Source organism: Mastigoproctus giganteus, chromosome 6 (assembly GCF_048544385.1).
Source record: "Mastigoproctus giganteus isolate SK-2022 chromosome 6, ASM4854438v1, whole genome shotgun sequence".
Lineage (NCBI taxonomy): Eukaryota > Metazoa > Arthropoda > Arachnida > Uropygi > Thelyphonidae > Mastigoproctus > Mastigoproctus giganteus.
In genome coordinates, this window is record NC_143580.1 from 16,615,266 (window position 1) to 16,636,203 (window position 20,938).

General features: G+C 36.2%; 1 protein-coding gene across 2 annotated transcripts in view; it reads left to right on the forward strand.

Moving 5' to 3' along the window:
* Nucleotides 1–3,880, forward strand: part of LOC150084009 (uncharacterized) — a 171,838-nt gene extending 167,958 nt beyond the window's left edge. For both annotated transcript variants that reach the window (XM_090375843.1, XM_090375844.1), the window contains one exon: nt 3,213–3,880. In XM_090375843.1, the coding sequence (XP_090231969.1) occupies nt 3,213–3,255 (43 nt within the window). In that variant the 3' untranslated portion in view covers nt 3,256–3,880. The remainder of the gene's footprint in view (nt 1–3,212) is intronic.
* The last annotated feature ends 17,058 nt before the right edge of the window (nt 3,881–20,938 follow it).

Consider the following 20,938-nt stretch of genomic DNA (forward strand, 5'->3'; position numbering starts at 1 on the left):
TGGGCCAGTAAATCAGAATGTCTTATAATGGGGGATTTTAACTTCCCAGATATTGACTGGAACTTGTGGGTTGGTCACTCACACACTAGTAAGATTTTTTGTGGATTTATTCGATGATTGCTTTCTGCAGCAGCATGTTCGAGAGGCAACCAGAGAGGGTAATAATACTCTTGATCTAGTTATCAGCAGTGATCATTCGTGTATTAAGAATTTGCAGATAAAGGAACCACTAGGTGGCACTGATCACAGTTTACCGATGTGGGATTTACTTCAAGATATAATTGCCATCGGGGGTAAAGGAAAGGGTTTTTGCTTCTGTAAAGGTGAGTACAGTGGTCTTGGACAGTTTTTAAATTCTGTACAGTGGGATCAACTGACAGTGTTACCAACAGTAAATTCTAAGTGGGAAGCATTCAAGGAATTAATCATGGATGCTACTAAAAGTTTCATACCTATTAAGAAATATTGTTCAAGGTTTAGGCCTAAATGGTTATCAAATGATCTAATGAGACTCACGACAGAGAAGAAAAATGCATGGGATGCATATAAATTATCAAGTGACTCAGAAGCCTATGGCAGATATAAGCTAGTCTCTAATCAGGTCACAAAGGAGGTTAGGCAGGCAAAGGCAGATTACAAGAAATCTTTGGCAAAAGATGCTAAGAAAAACAGCAAGGATTTCTTTACTTATATAAACTCTAAAAGGAAGGGGATTAATCTGATTGCTCCACTTGATATCGATAGTTCCACTGTTGATGATCCTGCTCAGATAGCAAACAAACTGAATGAGTATTTTGCATCTACATTCACACATGAGGAGTTATTAAGGTTTGAAAATGGCAGAAGGTTATCAAATTGTAGCAGGGTGCTTAATGATTTTGTAATAACTGAGAGCAAAGAGGAGGAGAAATTGATGAAGTTAAACATAAGAAAGGCACCTGGGGTAGATGGGATCTATCCAGTTATATTAAAGGAGGCGGCAAAGCAACTAAGCAAACCCTTAGCCATAATTATGAGAGTATCCTTGGACTCAGTGGAGGTCCCCACGGACTGGAGATGTGCAAATGTATCCCCAATTCACAAAGGGGGATCGAAGGGTGACACGAGTAATTACTGACCAGTTAGTTTAACTTCAGTTCTTGCTAAATTAATGGTGTCACTGGTTAAAGATGCATTGCAGGATCATCTAGACAAGACTGCAGCAATAATTCAGACACAGCTTGGGTCTGACAAATTTTATAGGATATTATGATGTGGGTACAAAGGAACTGGATGCAAAAAATAACTTCGATATCATGTATTTGGATTTCGGGAAGGCTTTTGACACTGTTGCGCATGGAAGACTATTGTACAAATTGGAGCAGAATGGTATTAAGGGTAAGTTGCTACAATGGATAAAAGGATGGTTGAGTGGGAGAAGACAGAGGGTGGTAATCAATCAGTGCTGCTCTTCATGGACTAATATTATTAGTGGAGTCCCACAGTGTTCGGTATTGGGTCCTCTGTTTTGTATATTTATCAATGATATTGATGAAGGTATATCAGGCTTAGTGTCGAAGTTTGCAGGTGATACAAAGGTTGGCAGGATTGTTAATGATAGTAATGGCAGTGTGCTACTGCAACTGGATCTAGATAATTTGGGCTAAGAAGTGGCAACTGAAGTTTAACCTTGACAAATGCAAAGTACTGCATATGTGTAGAAGTAACCCCAGAGAAACGTACCAACTGTGTGGTACTGCACTTGTGTGGTGGTAGAAAATGAAAAAGACTTGGGAGTAATTGTGCAGTCAGATATGAAGTTTTCTGAGCAATACGGACAGGCTGCCAGGGCAAGTCATGGGTTTTGTCAATGATATATAGGAATTTTGCTAGCAAGGAAAAGGAGGTGATTATCCCTCTGTATATAAAGCAATGGTCAGGCTGTGCCTTCAGTACTGCATATAGGTCTGGAGGCCTCGTTTTAGGAAGGATGTAGATTTGCTTGAGTGTGTACAGAGAAGGGCAGCAAGATTGAGGGGAATGAAGGGATCCTCTTACCAAGAGGGTCTTAAGTTCTGCAAATTGCAGTGGCTGGAGACTAGGCACCTGCACGATCTGATTGAGGTGTATAAGGCCGTGAATGGGTTGAGCACGCTGAATTCTGATGGGATCCTTCCACTTGTTCAGATTACAAACCTAAGGGGGCATAAATTCAAATTAAGAAAAGACAGGTGTAGAATAGATGTGTGGAAATTTGCCTTTAGCCAGCGGGTGGTTAATTGCTGGAACAAACTTCAAACTGTGTTTGTGGAAGTTGATAGGTTAAATAATTTAAGAAGGAACTGGACAGGTATTTGGAGGGAATAGTGTTTTTTTTTTTTTTTTATTATTATTATTTTATTTTTATTTTTTTTTTCGCTGATGCTGCATAAGCTCATACACTTGCTTTCTTGCATCACATGCCACCAGTACTACTTGATAGTTTCTGACTTTCTACTCAAGCGACAGAGGTAATTGAATTATTCAGATGCTTTATTTTTAGCAAATCAGGATATTTATTCCATGCAACTAAAATGTTTCTCCTGATTTAATTGGGCCTACCAAGTTATTTGGACTTTCCCGTCTCTACAGACCCTCTCCCCACAGACCTCTTTAGTTTTCCTTTTTGCATAGTCCCATGAAGGAACCATCCATTCATTTTGATTTTCAGATGAAATGTACAGTTTCTTGTATAAGGTACTGGAATACGCAGTTTTTGTACTGAAAAAACATTATACTTGCAAAAACAGAACTATAAAATGAAATTAAAACTAATTGTTAAGCTGAAAACTAAAGAATCAAATTGATGACAATTATTGCAGCCCTTATATGTATATTGTTGCAATAGTCTGTTTTAACAACAGTTCATAACCAAGGGTTTTATGATCTGTTAAACTGTGAATTGGTTAACAAGAGGCTTGGTTGAGAAGAATTTCTGATAAGGCAATCGTGAAAAAAGAAAAGAAAACTTAGAAATCTTGATTCTTTTGCCCTAACTTTATACCCACCTCTGCCATATCTAAGATTAAATTTCAAGAGTTGCTTCAGTTGATAGTATTTAGATAAATGAATGCCAGATTTTAACATTTTTATATGCACCATCATTAGGATTTTAGTAAGTCTTCTATATAATGTGTGTCATGATTTGTGATAGATTATATAAAATGAAGTAATGCTTTGTTTATTTTCTATAGAGTAAAATCAAAGATTCCTTTGGGGAAGAAGAAAGAGCAGTAAAACAATTCTGCTGTGACCAGCGTTACATTAATTAAAGTGAGCTACAACAAGCTCAAACTTCATGCATGCCACAGTTTCCTGGGTCAATTTTTACGAAGATGCAAACAACAGGTGTAGTAAACTTGCCACATCATCTACCTATAACTAGTATATTACCAGTCACAGCTTACCGACTTGCACCATTGCACACATGATTAGTCATTTTTACAAAATTTCAATGCAGTCCTTTTTATCTTGGTTCTGCATGTGATGTTTGTATTTCAGTGAAACAATATTTGTGTTATAAAATCTTGTAAAAAATTCTAAAATATTTTATGGTGTGTTTGTTAGTTACACAAGGGGCTTTGTTGAGATTAGAAATGTTGGCATTGTAGTTTGGATACTCGAATCTCTTGTCAAGTTCCACATACTGCTATTGAACTAGATATTTAAAGCTTTGCATCCGCACTTACATTTTGGAGGTGCCACTAAATGTTCCATAATGTCAGTGGTGTGATGTAGCCTTGTAAACATGTATACCTGTTGTCGTTGTCATGATACACTAGGTATGTTGTATCAACTTCATTTTCTGATATTTGTAGGCTTCTGGCATCATTTAAATCTTAAATAAAATTGGCTTGTTAAACACTGTTTTTGTGTTATTTTGGAAATTGTTTTTCATTTGTCCCTCCCCTCTATATTGTTGTACAACAGTTTTTGTGTGTATAATAAACATTGAAGATTTGGTACATATGAAATTAAGAGTATTATGTGTAGTGGCTACATTTCCTGATATAATGTTAACTTCAAATTAATTTATCAAGTAAACTTATGTAGAATAAGAAAAATAAAGACAATAAATGACACTAACCTTCAGAGTTGTCTTCAGTCTTTTCAAATTGCATTCTTTAAACTCTCCAGTATAGACATGTTTTAATTATAGATGGCCATAATCGATTGTATGCAAATGAGTCTATTGTGACATCTACGATAACAATCTTGGAACTGTTGACCAGGTGGTAATGGCACTTTAGTTTTGAAAACAGTGGACTGAATCCCTCCACTGTTTTATCAATTTTGTAATTGCGTAATTTCCATGTAATTAAATTTTCATAATTCATTATTTTGATTATGACTCTTATGACCATCAACTAGTTTTAATTTATTTTGTCAGCCATTGCAAAGTATGAAATAAGATCTGTTGTTCTTGGTCAGTTTTTTTTTTTTTTTTAAAGATATATATATATATATATATATCAGCAAAAAAAAATTCGTTATACAGAGAATATCTTTTTTATTAGAAATTGTTATTTAATTAGAAAATGAATCTACATTTATTTTTAATGTATTTCAAAAACACTTATTTAAATTACATTTACACAATTTTCGCCGATAAGTATCACAAATTTAAAAAATCTAATTTTTGTTTGCACAGTACAATTAAAAAATGTCTGATTCTCAAAGAAAACCACACGTTTGTTCAGAGCATTAAAAACATTATCAGGAACATTTTCACAAAACTGTAGACCCATACGGACCGTTTTAAAAGCGTTAATCATTTCTTCACGAGTTGGCTTTTCTACGGGTTGTGTTGTTCTGATGTGTCTTCAGCGTCATCGTTAATTTCTTCGTGATCATGGTCGTGTCTAACACTGTTCAGCAGTATTTCATCTTCATTTGGATGTTCTGTTGTAGTCAGATCTTGATCTACATAAACATAACTATCCAGTGTTATTTCATTTTCGATGTTTCCGGACGATTCTAATAATGTCCAAAAGTTTTTCAGTTGTGAAAGGGACAGTTCATCTTGTTCATCCAGTTGATGTTCGACTTCTGTATTCAATGCAAATCCCGCTTTCGAAAAACAATTTTGAATAGTGTATTCAGTGATATCGTTTGTCCAAACTTTTGCCAGTTCAGAGATGCAATCTCTAAGGTTAATTGTAACCTCCAAGTTTCTATTTTCTGATAATGCATTGACAATCTTCATTATTATTCTCTTTCGATAATGAAATTTAAAATTTTTAATGCCTTGGTCCATTGGCTGGAGTTTTTTGACGTCATGTTTGGTGGTAAAAACAGTAACTTCACACTTTTAAGTTTGACAGGATGTGCTGGACAGTTGTCAGTTACCAACACGATTTTTCTTTTGTTATACGCTTGTCTAGTTTTAATATCCAGTCTTCAGAGATATCACTGGTCATCTGTGCTTTTTTATTAAAAGTGTAGTCAACTTCCAAAGATTTTGTGCCTCTAAAACATCTTGGGTTTTTTCATTTTCCGATGACTTAAGTCTTAATTTTTCACTTCGTGTCATATTTGCTCCAATTAACACAGTGATTCTTTCTTTGCTTTGTTTTCTGCCAAAACATTTATCCTTAAAAGCAAGTGTTCTATTCGGTAAACATTTAAAGAATAAACCCATTTGGTCAGCATTGAAAACATCCTTAGGTTCATATTCTTCCAAAATCTTAAGGTATTGTCCCTCCAACTGTTCCAATCTTCTTCACTTACATTAACACTTTCTCCACAAATAGCGTTTTCCACAATTCTGTGGTGCTTCTTAAATTTATTTAGCCACCCAGTGCTCGCATTAAATTCCGTATGTCCCAGGGACTGCAAATTTCAGAGCTTGTTGCTTAATTATTGGACCCGATATTGGTATATTCTTTTCACGTATCATTTGCACCCATTTTATAACAGCTTTATCAACATCTTCGTATATACACAACTTAATTCACTTCTTGTCTACTCCTCCAATTGCATTTAAAATTGATTCTAGATTTTTTAAAATCTTAGATAAGCTGCTTGCAGGTATGTCATATTTCTCTGCAATATCTTTTTTCTTAAAACCCTGGTCAATATCATGAAGAATTTTTACTTTATCATTAATACTTAAACACTTTCTCTTCGACATTGTTTCTGCAAATGTAAAAATTACTGGACTGCAGCTCTTGCTCATACATACACTGCAAAATTCGCTGCGCTGGCCATATAGTGAATTGTTAATACCACCTACTCAGTGACGTTCACTTGCCAATTCAACAGTATCATGTGTTCAATCGCTTTGAAGAAATATAAGACTTTCATTCGTATATACACAAAAGAAAATTTATGGTTAATGTATGTTGTACATTACTTTTCAGGGAAAAAAAAATACAAGAGCATATAGCCTATGTAATTGATGACAAATTTTTCTAAAAGAATGAAATTTAAAAAAAAAAAAAAAAATTTCATGAAACCATCTACTGGGAGTCCAGTTAGATGAGAACAGACATATCATATAATGATTGACAAGGTCACATGGTATGGTTGAGGTGATAAGCGAATGTCACTCAGTAGGCGTTACTAAAAACACTATGGTAGCATTCTATGTATTGCCGCCGCAGCACACTAAAGGCTTACCTCAGCGAATTTCGTTTTCCCCTGAGCCAACATCAATTTACAAATCTATCCTATTTATTGTAAAGTTTATGACCACTTTTAAGAAAACCCATTTGGTTTTATAACTGTAACAAAAATGAAACAAAGATCCTCCTACAGGCGTCAATGGCCACAAGTGTTCACAAAAAGGGTGATTAATTCTAGATGCTAATGCGTAATTTCCGAGGGAAGGAGGCCATATATTTGAGCAGCTGTTTAGCAGTAAATGCTTAAATCTTCAAAAAGGTTTTTACTAATTTTTTTTAAAAATTCGTTAGAGAGAGAGAGAGACTAACACTTTGCTATATGGGGTTAATTTTACATGTAATTTCGTTACAAGGTGCAATGTTTTGCGAAAAAATTCGTAATATAGAGAAATTCGTTAAATAGAAGTTCGTAATAGAGACGTTCCACTGTATTTTTTTATGTAAACTCCAAACACAAGAGGTATTAGAACCTCTAGTACTTAGTACCGTGCTTGGATTGGAGGCTGAGAAGATGAAAGGAGATATTTGTTGACATTGGACTTGAACTGTAATTTTCAGAAAATAAATATGAAGGAAGGTTGTTCCAGGAAACGGCAGATGAATGAATAAACAAGGAAGATGAAAAGTTGGTTCTGTGAGTTTGAAGTTGGACAGTAAATGGATGGTGGCTGCACGTGTTCGGACTGTTTTGAAAGAGAGAGCGGGAATTATAGAAGCAGATTCAGAAGAACAATGCCCATGGAAGTATCTGTAAAAGAGACATGCAGCAGAAACAGTACATCTATGAGACAGCGAGTGGAGAGGGTTATATTCCAGAAACCATTGACTGACATGCTTCAATTTCAGTGCACCAGGTGAAGAAATGGCATAGCATTGATTGCAATGCATGTTATGTAAGCAGTGATAGAGTACAATGGTAATGGGGAAACATCTGAATTCATATATATATATATAGTTGGCATGCAAACAGTCCTTGATCTGACAGGTTACATTTCTGAAAATGTGCTGCAAGTTATTTTTCCATTTACAAACTTATTTCAGCAGACTAAATGTTATCACTTCGTGTAATGGCCTTTTTGCTGCATTTTTACACGTGTTCACATATGTGCCCATTTGTTTTTGCCTTATCTGTTTATCTATCTGTGCGTAATAACTCAACTTGCAATGGACAAATTTTCCGTGAAATTTTATATCTAATTCTTTTAGAAAAGGTTAAGCCATCCAAAATTTCATTAAAATCAGACAAAGAAATCCAGCAATTAGTTTTGCTCCCCCCCCCCATTCATTTAAAAATGAAATTCATAGGTTAAATGTAGTTTTAGTGCAGTAATGTTAGCTTTAAACAGTCTGTGCACACTTCATGTATATTATGTAAGACTAGTGAACATGGTTATTGCTCATATATACCAAGAGAGAAAAAGTATACAGGAGGAGAATTTGAGTAATTAATCGAAAAGATAACTATATTTACTTTTCACTTCTATTAGTAGAATAAGAAAAATGTGCCTGAAATGTAGTGCACTGCATACATTAACTTTGTTTTGTGGTTCTGTTAGTTGGTCGTTGACTTTTTCCTTTCATCAGTCTCTCTCTCTCTTTCTCCCATCAGCACCCCCTCCCCCAAATGATGAAATAAATTAAATGCCTAAATATCATATATGCACTATACAGATATACATACAACACTGGTATGCTTTGGGAGCCAGGCTGACTGACTACACAGTACGTTTCACATGTGCAGATCTCCAAGTTGAATTAAACTTGGCAATCTGCCTAAGTGCCAATCAGATTTCTGCAAGTGTATTTCAAACTTTTAATAATTTTAAAAAAATTTTGCTGAGAGCATAAAGCCAAAATCACAACCAGAAGTGAGGATCACTGTAAATAAGAATATTGCCCATATTGTTATTGAATATAAGGATTTTCCTGACTGCATCCAATGTTATACCTTGGGTATAAATCATGCCTTCAGAACATCTGATTACTACCATTAAGTAGTTAGTTTTTAACAGTTTCTTCATAAAAAAAAAAAAAACCCTGGAGTGATCATCTCTTTACTTCACCAATGAATTTTTTTTAAGGTAGTTTATAATGGGAAACTTTAAATGTTTATTCTGGACATTATATTGCACAATAAGATCAAAAATATTAAAAAAACAATAGTCTTGTTATCTGAAGAAACTTTCTAACTGAATAGCCAAACATTGAGGATACAAGTGGCTGATAAAGGAAGAAAACTGAAACTGTTTTGTTTCCTTCCATAAGGTACCATAGCATCTGGTCTTTTTGATCTGTGTGGTGCCATAAAGGATTTTCTGATAATTTTGTTAATTTGAATTTATGCTGTAATTCCAGTAGGTATTTATAAATTTTACTGATTTTGGTGTATTATATAATTCAAGTGTGCCAGATAGCTGTTTTAAGGAGGTTATACTTTCTCACACTTGGACTGAGAAAGTCTAAAAAACTGAATTCTGTCATGGTGACTTCAATACATTCATGATAGTGCAGTTTACTGGTGAGTGACTTGGCAACTTCATTCTGGGTCCCAGGTGAGCATACCAAATGCTACAAATTGCTAAGCAATCCACTAAAGATGGATTGCTTAGCAATTTGTAGCATTTGGTACGCTTACTGACGACTGAGCGGAAGGCTTTTATCATACTCATTTACAAACAAGCAGTAGTTGTGTTAAGTAGGAGGGAAATCTTTATTATTATTATTAAATTGAGCCAGTAGGGAAGTGACTGCCCAGTGGTTCACTCTACTGCTAAGGGCTCTGTTCTGGGATTCAGTGATTAGGATATCTTTAGTTTGGTAAATAAAATATCTAGATATTTCCTCTCTGTTTGGCATACAACTGAAATTTGGCTGTGGTGAACTTTTGTTAATCTGAATTGCACATGAGTCATAGAGGAAAATCCATGCTTTGTACCTCCAGATCAGAAGGATATTGAAGTTTACTGCTGACCAATGTAATATATAAAACAAGAGGAAAATATTTCCATACTATGCTTTCATGCATTTACTAAATTTGATAATTTTTATTATTATTGAAAACAAACTTATCACGATCATAGGTACGGTTACATTCAAAGGAAAATTGCTCCTTTTTGAAATGCATATAATTGGAGAGGCTGACTATAAGTTTTTCATAAAAAGGTGAAATGGTTCTGTTTTCACAGAACTTATTTCATTTCTACCAACAGCTACAATGTGTGGCTGGAAAGTAAGGTATAATAAGGTTAGCAAGAAACAAATGGCACATGGTAGAAAGATTCTGGTAATGTTCATAATTTTGTTGGGAAGAAATATTGCAAGAAATATACACCTAAATCTCTTTTTATGCGAATTGGGATATCAAAAAATTTTTTATGCGACCAATTAAGTTAGGAAAAAATCCTTAATTCAAGAAAATTCTGAGAATTTTGTAGAATTGCATTCTCGTTTCAATTACGAAAATTCCTAATTCCCCAAATTACATAACTAATTGCGCATAAACAAAAAAACAGTTGTTTGCAGTTCGAATTTGGTTTCTCGTATCAACTTAAAAAATTCTTACGAATTTCATTTATTGATAATTCCCCAGATTACATAACTGACTGCACATAAAAAAGCAGTTCTTAGCAGTTTGAATTTGGTGTTTGAGTAGACAACACAGTTACCGCATTTTTTGAATTTGCATTTTTTAAGTGAAATCAAAATAAAAATCATGTTATAAAATTAATAATTTTGCCAAGAAATAATAAATGGTAAGCTACGTTGTATGTAATTTCAAACTTTCATTTCATTAACCGAAGATTTTAATCCAGCCCTCACATGATGTTGCTGATAACCAAAAAAATAAGGAAAGCCATTTCCTTGGATATAAAAATTCAAATTTTAAATAGTCTTCAAACTGGGGAAGGTGCGACTGCTGTGGGTAAGCATTTTGGAGTCCGTGAATCAACTATCAGATCTATAAAGAAAAATGAAGAGGCTATTAGAAAAGCGGTATGTTCTGGTACAAAATCGAGTGCGAAATTAACATCATACACAAGAGATGTAGTTCTAGAAAAGGCCGAAAAAGCTTTAGTGATGTGGATAGAAGATAATGTACAAAAAAGAATGCCGGTTGATGGAAATTTCATCAAGCAATCAGCATTGAGATTTTATGAACAGATTAAAGAACTGCAGCCAGATACTTCATCTCAATCGAGGAAAAAATATGAATTTCATGCAAGCAATGGTTGGCTGGCTAAGTTTATTAAAAGACATGCTCTTCATAATATAAAAATTGAAGGTGAAATGGCTTCTGCTGATGAAACAGCTGCTAAAGCATTTCCACAAAAACTTGCTAAAATAATTGAAGATGGAGGTTACACTTGTGAACAAGTTTGGAATATGGATGAAACTGGCCTTTTCTGGAAAAAAATGCCAAACAGAACTTTTGTATCAAAAATCTGTTGGTGGGTTCAAAGGATTGCATAACACTCCTATTTTGTTTGAGCGCTTTAGGAGATCAGATGTTAAAACCACTGCTCATAAATCGATCATTAAGACCACGGCCAATGAACGGCGTAGATTTTCAAAAATTGTCAGTTCATTGGATGGCCAACAAAAAAGCTTGGGTGACCATTGATATTTTCACTGAGTGGTTCCACAAAAATTTGGGCCAGAAGTTAGATGCTAGTTGAATGACAAATAGCATCTAACTTCTATGTGAAGAGCATGTCTTTTAATAAATAAGTGTCTCGAATTTAAAGTGCTTTTGATTCTTGATAATGCACCCGGTCATCCTGCCGTAGAACACCCAAATGTGCAATTTTGTTTTCTGTTGCCCAATACCACATCATTGCTACAACTTCTAGATCAGGGTATAATTGCAACTTTTAAAACATGTCAGACGAACATTTCAGTTCGTTTTGAACAAGCTAAATGATGATAAAACACTGTCAGTTATGGATGTGTGGAAAAAATTTTCAAGTATGGATTGTACTGATCAGATTTGATTTTCGTTATCTGAATTGAGACCAGAAACTATGAATGCATGCTGGAATGCTATTTGGCCCGCATGTGTTAAAGAGAATGCTCCTGTTCCCTTCAATCATACTGCAGAATTCCCCAATATAAGTTTGGCATGTGAAATTGGTGGAGAAGGATTCGATGATCTTACGTTGGCAGATATTGAAGAATTGTTAATTGATAAACCTCTTAGCGAAGACAAAATAGTGGAGATTGTTTGAGACTCCTGAAAGCGAAGAAGTTAATGATAATGATCAAAATAATCCTACTTTTACTGCTGATATAATTAAAGGTCTTAAACTGGCCAGTAATTTAGGCAATTATTTTGCCCGACATGATCCAAATGAAGAACGTGCTGGGAAGTTTTCACATGAGCTTAAGTTGTCTTCATATAGAGAATTATATCGCGACTTATCTAAAGCATCAACACAGCGATTAATAACTGAGTTCATGCCTAAAACTACTGAAACAACCAGTGGTACTTTTGTTCAAGACATGACAATAATTCCACAATTTGAGGCAGAAGTCGATGATGAGAACTAGGCCTTTTGTTTCTGGGTCAGCCATACCTCCAACATCCAAAATATTTTTTCACCAGTAATGATGGAAGAAACAGTGTTGGCCAACACAGCAGCACATTGACAAAGATCTTGGTGTGTCAGAACTCATTGTGGGAGAGGGAATGTTGCTGACATGGTTGCATTCCAAATCTTAGGTGAAAATTGATGCCTCCATAAAGAAATGCCAATTTTTACTAACAACGTTGTAGACAATCAATCATCAGTGGCAGCCAGAGTGAGAATTAGCTTCAGACAAGAAACCTTTAAACTTTGCAAATCATTGTATAATAACATCTTCAAAGGCAAAGGATTTTTTTTTTTTAACATTTAGTGAATTTCTGTTACTTTTCCTTAATTTGCAACAAAATTTCATACAAGCTCAGTAAAATCACTTTAAAATATGTGGAAAGAATATTAATAGCCATACGGTGCAAAGAAGCCTTTGGCTTCCTTGCCCTAGCCGTGGGGGGGAAAATAGGTAAGAAAATACAAATTATTTGCTTCCCTCCTCACATAGGTAACTACAATTGACCGTTTGAATTTATTCACACTGTCAGCCTCAACTACCCATGAAGGCACAACCTGTTCCAGCAATCAACGACCTGCTGGCTAAAAAAAAATCCTATGATCTAGTCTAAACCTCTTCTCCTGCAATTTGAATTTAAGCCCACGAGTTCTGGAATTCTCCACAACAGAGAAAATTCTGTCTTTGTTCATTTTACTAACCACTCTCAGAGCCTTATAAACCTCAATCAGGTCACCTCTGAGGTGCCTGGTTTGCCAAGGTCTGTAGCCCACATTTGGAGTCTTTCCTCATATAGTCACCCATTTGCCAATCTCACCATGCGAGTTGCTGGTCTTTGGATCCTTTAAAGAAGCTCGGTCTTTTTTAGATGACGTCTCCATACTTGGACAGAGTATTCCAAATGTGGCCTTGCAATTGCCTTATACAATGACACTTTTTATTCAACATGTGATAATTTTAGACTGCAAATGATTTGATTAATTTGTGGAGTGCTGTCAAGTGTATATCTTAATTTAATTTGCATTCTTATAATAAACAAAAGCATTTCGTTTTATTTATCATATATCCCACTTCCCTTCTGTTGCATTCAGTATGTGAGAATCGAGGTCCACTGGGCAGGCCTACTTCATACAAATGTAGCCAGAACAACTAAACACATTTCTGGGCTGTTTTATGGAGTTATCACGGTGTGCTGAGGCAGAGTTGAACTAGTATTTAGGAGCTGCCCTCTGTAAGATAATATACATATCCACTACTGCTATCATAATAGCAATGGTATGGTATGCTGATTGTAGGCTGTCTGGGGTGTGTTTGATGTAGATGTGATATAAAAGTATCACATCTACATCAAAACATGTACCAACCTTTAATGTTTGTTAAAATAAAGGGATATATATATGTATAATTCAAGTTTGTAATACGAGTGTAAAAAAAAAAGTTTGGAGGATAGATTTACAACCCCGAGAACATGTCAGGATCAGTTAATACTTGGAAAACCTTGGCACAGCCTACAAAAATTCTCGCCAAAAACAAAACAGTGTACTCTCTTCAATTTGTAAATGATGTAGGTAGAAGTCTGTGTTTATCACAAGAAAACCGAGGGCAGAATCGATTTCTAAAATTAAGAGAATTAGCATATATATCTTAAAAGTAAATCAGCACATCATACATTACTGGCTAGATTATGTGAAATTGGCATATTTTGGTAAAATGTAACTTCTATATTGACATGATGTGAAACTATCGTGGTGATTTTTGAAATCCATGCTTAAAAACAGCATTTAAGTTATTGAATGGAGGTAAAAATCGTGTTGGCTAGTGTTTTCTATATTGTTTGTTGTGTATATTTATCAATAATATTGAAGAAGGTATATCAGCCTTAATGTCCAAATTTGCAGATGATACAAAGATTAGCAGGATTGTTAATGACAGTGTGCTACTGCAGCAGGATCTAGAAAAGTTGGGCCGAGAAGTGGCAACTGAAGTTTAACATTGACGAATGCAAAGTACTGTATATGGGTAGGTAATCCCAGAGAAATGTATTAACTGTGTGGTACTACATTCAGGATCGTAGAGAATAAAAAAAAAAAAAAACCCTTGCAGGTAATTGCGCAGTCAGATATGAAGTTTTATGAGCGATGCAGACAGTCTGCCAGAGCAGCTCATGTCAATGTTATACAGCAATTTTTCCATTACAGAAAATTAGGTGATTATCCCTTTGTTTAATGCAATGGTCAGGTCACACCTTGGGTATTGTGTACAGCTCTGAAGGCCTCATTTTAGGAAGGATGTAGAGTTGCTAGAATGCAACTCAATATCTTTGAGAAGGGCAAGAAGATTGGTTAGGGGAATGAAGAGTCCTCTTAACAAGAAAGGCTTAAGTTCTGCAAACTGCAGCAATTGGCAGACTAGGCACCTACAAGGTGATCTGATTGAGATTACAAACCTGAGGGGGCACAAATTCAAATTGAGGAAGGACAGTTGCAGGATCGATGTGCAGAAATTTGCCTTTAGTGCCAGCTAGTGTTTGGCTGGTGTTTATAAATTTCCATCTGTCATGGAAATTGATAGCTTAAATGAATTCAAGGAAGAACTGGACAAACTTTTGGAACAAATGGATGGGTGAAATGGGAAGGGTTTTCTTTTGGCTGATGCTGTGTAAGCTTGTTTATTGCATCATGCCTCTGCCAATGCTGTTCACATGAAAGACTGCTGTAGAATCTGAAGCAGTGTCATTAAAAGCAAGTTAATGGTGTGGATAAGGATGTGGCAGAAGACTAGTTGTTAATTGGCATTGGTGCTTCCCAAATTCAGTGCTGGGCTCCTTATGGTTTCTCAATATCTGTTAACAATATTATTGTTGAAGTTTGCAGACAATACACAAAAGTTGACGGAGTAGTTAATAATAGGAATTGGATTATATTACTGCAACCAGAATCTAGAAAGATTAGGCAGATGGGCTAAGAAGTGGCAATTGAGGTTTGGCATTGATAAACAAGGAGGTATATGGATAGCAGTAGTCTCATACCACTATACTGGTACTGCACACAAGCCAGTGGAGAATGAAAAAGACCCGAGGATAATGGTAGAGTCATAAAATTCTCTGAGCAGTGCTGCTAAGTAGCCTATAGGATTCTGTCATTGATACACAGGAATTTTGACAGTAGTGACAAACACGTGATTATTACATTGTGTAATCCAGTGGTTAAGCTGCACCTCATTGCATAGAGAAGGTTTGGCGGGTGATTTTTTTTGTGCTGATATATTCCTTGCATCATTTTCCATTACTTATAAGGCTGAACACCTGGGTGGTGACCAAAGGGACTGCAGTCTTGTTCAAGTTTGCTTGTTCAAGCAAAGTACACGTTAGCTACCTTTGTTGATTTCGAGGGTGCATTTGATTCTCTATGGTGGCAGAGTGCTCTCGAACGGTTACGATCAGCTGGATGCTCTCAGCAACTGTACCACCTGTTCGCAAGCTATTTCAGTAATCGTCACATTTTAGTGAAATCTAAATTTCAGGAGGTGTCTAGAGAAGTCTCACGAGGATGTCCTCGGGGATCTATCTTAGGGCCTCTTATATGGAATATGGTATTACAGGATTGGATTTCCCGTTGTTTCAGTAGCACTAAAATCATCGCTTATGCCGACGATCTCACTATCTTAATTCATGGTTCATCTAGATCTGCTATCGAAAGTAATGCCAATGATGTCTTACAAAATTTATTTCAATGGACAGTGGATAATAAATTGACAATAAGTTCGTCTAAGACTAAAATGATGATCTTTGGATCACATTTAAACCCTCAACGACCCCCTTTAGTGAAGATTAATAATAACAGGATTCCACTTGTCTCTGAAACTAAATTACTTGGGATTACAATCGACTCAAAACTTAATTTTGTCTCTCATTTAAATAATGTAACAACAAAGATCAGAAGATTCACTGGTGCTATTGTAAAAATTTCTCGTTCAGACTGGGGACTTTCTAGACGTACCATGAGAATCTATTATAATGCCGTATTCCTTCCTATGGCTACTTATGCGGCAGGTGTATGGTTTCACAGGCTTAGAACTGTTAAATTTCGATTGAAGTTGGCTACCATGCAACGCACAATATTATTATGTATGTTAAGAGCTTGCCGAACTGTTTCAACTTCTGCACTGCAGGTTCTTGCAGGTGTATTGCCATTGGACCTTCACGTAGCTTACAGAGGTCTTTGTTATAGGTTAAAAAACCAACTATCAACTGAATTTATGGGTTTGGTTCTGAATATTAATTCAGATATGAAGCAAGAACGTAATCGTTTGTGGAATGAAATGATAAATCTGTGGCAGACCCGCTGGGATACGTTATCTGTCGGATCTGTTACTAGGACTTTTTTACCTGAGGTGACCTTTTGTGTAAAGCAGAAACCTGCTTGGTTCTCTTTAGACTTATATACATCCTACCTCTTAACGGGACATGGATCTCTTAAAGAAAAACTATGTCGTTTTGGTCTTTCTAGGACGGAAGCTTGTCAATGCGGGGAAAATGAAAATTGGAGCCACATTTTATTTGAATGTCCGCTGTATAATGACTTTAGAGATGTTCTTCGTTCGTCAGTTTCTACACTCTCTCATGGGCATGAAACTTTGCTGGTGGGAGACAAGAATTCTTACGTTGCTCTTCAGCAGTTTGCATCCGATGTTTTCACAAGAAGAAGAATTCGTTATACGGCTACGAATAATTCTACTCCTTTGTCTGGTGAAGCTACTCAATAGGGAGCAACATTCCTAAATTTTTTTTTTTTTAATTATTATTTTATTTTAATTTAATTTTTTTTTTATTCATTTATTTTCTATCTATTTATTTATTTATTTACTTTTTTATTTGTTTATTATTATTTATTTATTTTATTTTATTTATTTATTATTTTTTTTATTTATTATTTTTTTTTATATATATATTTTTTTATTTTTATTTTATTTATTTATTATTATTATTTTTTTTTTTTTTTATTTATTTATTATTATTATTTTTTTATTTTATTTTATTTATTTATTATTATTATTTTATTTTATTTTTTTTTTAACACCACGGGAAATCCGTTTTTTTTTTTTTTTTTCTCTCCTCTGGAGTGGGCCCCCAGAGGAATCTGGCCCATCTTTTGCCAACATCAGATGGGTCAGAGTCTCGAATTGAGACAGTGCGAGCTCCAGTGAGACTGGCCCACCTTCCCGTGGTGTGGACGAGTACCCAGAATCATCTGTCCAGGTGACTGATGATTCTGGGTAGCCAAGCGGTCAGACACAACAACAGAACACGCACAGAATACACACAAACATACACTACTTATTTCTGGCCCTTCTACAGTGGTACTGTTCTTCACAGAGATACGAGGCGGAGATGAACTGACGTTCTAGGTGCCGCCCATTACAAAAACACATGTCCACATGTCCACATGCAGTCTTGTTCCCTTCTGATTGAAATAATGTGGTTTCTGTTTTGTTTTTTACATAATTACTTTAGCTCTCTTTTATAAAATCCTGGGACAGTCCCAGGATTTTCTAAAAGACTGAGCTACTATTAATACTAACCCTAGATATTGAAATCTGCAGTTTCTAGTCTGTACTTTCATAAAAAATGTTTAACCTGGTGGTTGTGACATTGTAATTTCAGTTATTTCAATCTCGTTTGGCAGACAAGTAAAACTTTACATCTGGGTACATTGAATTTGGTAACTGAAATTATCAGAAGCATATTTTTCTAATTTATTATTTTCTGTGCAAATCTTGATATTTATTACTTTGATGACAAGGTTAGAATGCATAGATAGCAATGAACAGCCCAATGTAGTGAAGTAGTAACAGATGATAATGACTCAAACCAGAGCAGCAAAGCAAAAGGCTGAAGCTAATGGGAATGCTGTGGCTCAGAGGAGAACTGAGGGGGGCAGTTGCCCTCTGAATCACAGCCTTTACACTGCACTAATGATATTAAGAGTAGGAGACCGGCGGAATTACTAAACAAGTACAGGTCACTGATGAAAAAAAGCCGTGAATTAGGGTTTAATTTGAAAGTGTCTGCAATTCTGCCCAGACACGATAGGAGGGAGTATATGATGAGAGCCCTGTCAATCAATTCGGCCCTGGAAAGATTGTGCAGGGCTCAAGGGGTAGAATTTTTTTCAGCCTGGTCTGTACTTGTTAACAGGAGAGACTGCTTCTACAGGGATGGGATACACTTAAATAGAAAGGGTGCAAGAATGTTTGCTGATGCTATCGAGGCAGTGTTAGGTGGGTCGGAAAACTGCTAGATTGGGGGGGGGATACAAGGACTAATAGATTAACAGTAGCCACTGGCAGAGGTGAAAGTGATTCTTGCACTGCTTCTATTGGAATGAGCAGCAGCCTGGAAAATAAGATGCAGGATATTTCAGAGATTGCTGGGAATCATTGGGGTACAAGTAAACACATGGGTTGTGTTAGGGTGGCTAAGGGGAAGAGCAGGTGCATGTATACTTGCGTGTACACCAATGCTAGGTGTCTAGTAAATAAATTTGATAAATTTGAGGCAGATATTGTTGGGATTTCAGAGACGTGGTGTCACACAGATATAAGGAATGCAGAACTGGAATTTGAGGAGTTCAATGTCTACAGAAAGGATAGACAGGATAGGAAGGGAGTAGGGGTTATGCTATTAATTAAGAAACACATAAAATCCAAGGAAGTGAAGCCAGTCGACATCGCTGGACAGTGCAGTGTCGAGTCAGTTTGGTGTGACATAAGCATTGGGAGATCAAAATTGAGAGTAGGAGTGTCCTATAGGCCTAATGACTCTGATGAGTATAATAAGATATTGTACAGGGAAATAGAGTGGGCCAGTAAATCAGAGAGTCTTATAATGGGGGATTTTAATTTCCCAGATATTGACTGGAATTTGTGGGTTGGTCACTCACACACTAGCAAGGCTTTTGTGGATTTATTGGAAGATTGTTTTCTACATCAGCATGTTCGGGAGGCAACTAGAGGGAGTAATACTCTTGATTTGATTATCAGTAGTGATTCTTCATGCATTAAGAATCTGCAGATAAATGAACCACTAGGTGGCAGTGAACACAGTGTTCTGAAGTGGGATTTACTCAAAGAGGTAACTACCATTAGGGGTAAAGGGAAGGGGTATTGCTTTCGTAAAGGCGACTACGGTGGACTGAGACAGTATTTAAATTCTATACAGTGGGATCAACTGATGATGGGACCAACAGCAAATTCAAAATGGGAAGCATTCAAAGAACTTATCTTGGAAGCTACTAGGCTTTACATACCAACTAAGAAATATTGTTCAAGGTTTAGGCCTAAATGGATGTAAGATGAACTTATGAGGCATATGGCAGAGAAGAAAAATGCATGGGATACATACAAATTAACACGTGACACAGAAGCCTATGATAGATACAAGTTGATCTGTAACCAAGTTACAAAGGAGGTTAGGCAGGCGAAGGCAGATTACGAGAAATCCTTGGCAAAGGATGCGAAGAAAAACAGCAAAGAGTTCTTACTTATGTAAACTCTAGAAGGAAGGAGATGAATCAGATTGGTCCACTTGATATTGATGGGTCAACTGTTGATGATCCTGCTCAGGTAGCTAACAAACTAAATGAATATTTTGCATCGACATTCACACATGAGGAGTTATTCAGCGAAGGGAATGCCAGAGGTGTATTCAACTCTGGCAGTAAGCTAGAGAATCTTGTAATAATTGAGAGTAAAGTGGAGGAGAAATTGTTGAAGATAAACACAAGAAAGGTACCTGGGGTGGATGGAATCTATCCAGTTATATTAAAGGAGGCAGCAATGGAAGTAAGCAAACCCTTAGCCATAATTATGAGAGCTTCCTTGGACTCAGGGGAGGTACCCATGGACTGGAGATGTGCAAATATGACCCCAATTCACAAAGGAGGATCAAAGGCTGACACAAGTAATTATAGACCTGTGAGTTTAACTTCTGTTCCCGGAAAATTAATGGAGGCACTGGTTAAAGAAGCACTGCAGGATCATCTAGACAAGACTTAAGTTATAGCTCAGACACAGAATGGTTTTGTTAAGGGGACGTCTTGCCTGACCAACTTGATTGGATACTATGATGCAGTCACAAAAGAACTGGATGCAGGGAATAACTTTGATATTATATACTTGGATCTTAGAAAGGCTTTTGATACTGTTGCACATGGAAGACTGCTGCACAAATTGGAGCAGTGTGGCATTGGAGGCAAATTGCTGCTATGGATAAAGGGGTGGTTGAGGGGGAGAAGACAGAGAGTGGTAATCAATGGACACTGCTCTACTAATGCTAATGGACTAATATTAGTGGAGTCCCTCAGGGTTCAGTATTGGGTCCTTTATTGTTTTCTGTATTTATAAATGATATTGATGGTATATCAAGCTTAATGTCCAAGTTTGCAGACGATACGAAGGTTGGCAGGGTTGTCAAGGACACTACTGACAGTATGTTGCTGCAACAGGATCTGGAAAGGTTGAGCAGATGGGCTGAGAGGTGGCAAATGAAGTTTAACATTGACAAATGTAAAGTACTACATATGGGAAACAGCAACCCCAGAGCAACGTATCAACTCTGTGGTACTACACTGACAGTGGTATTGAATGAAAGGGACCTGGGGGTGGTTGTGCAGGCAGATATGAAGTTCTCTGAGCAGTGCAGACGG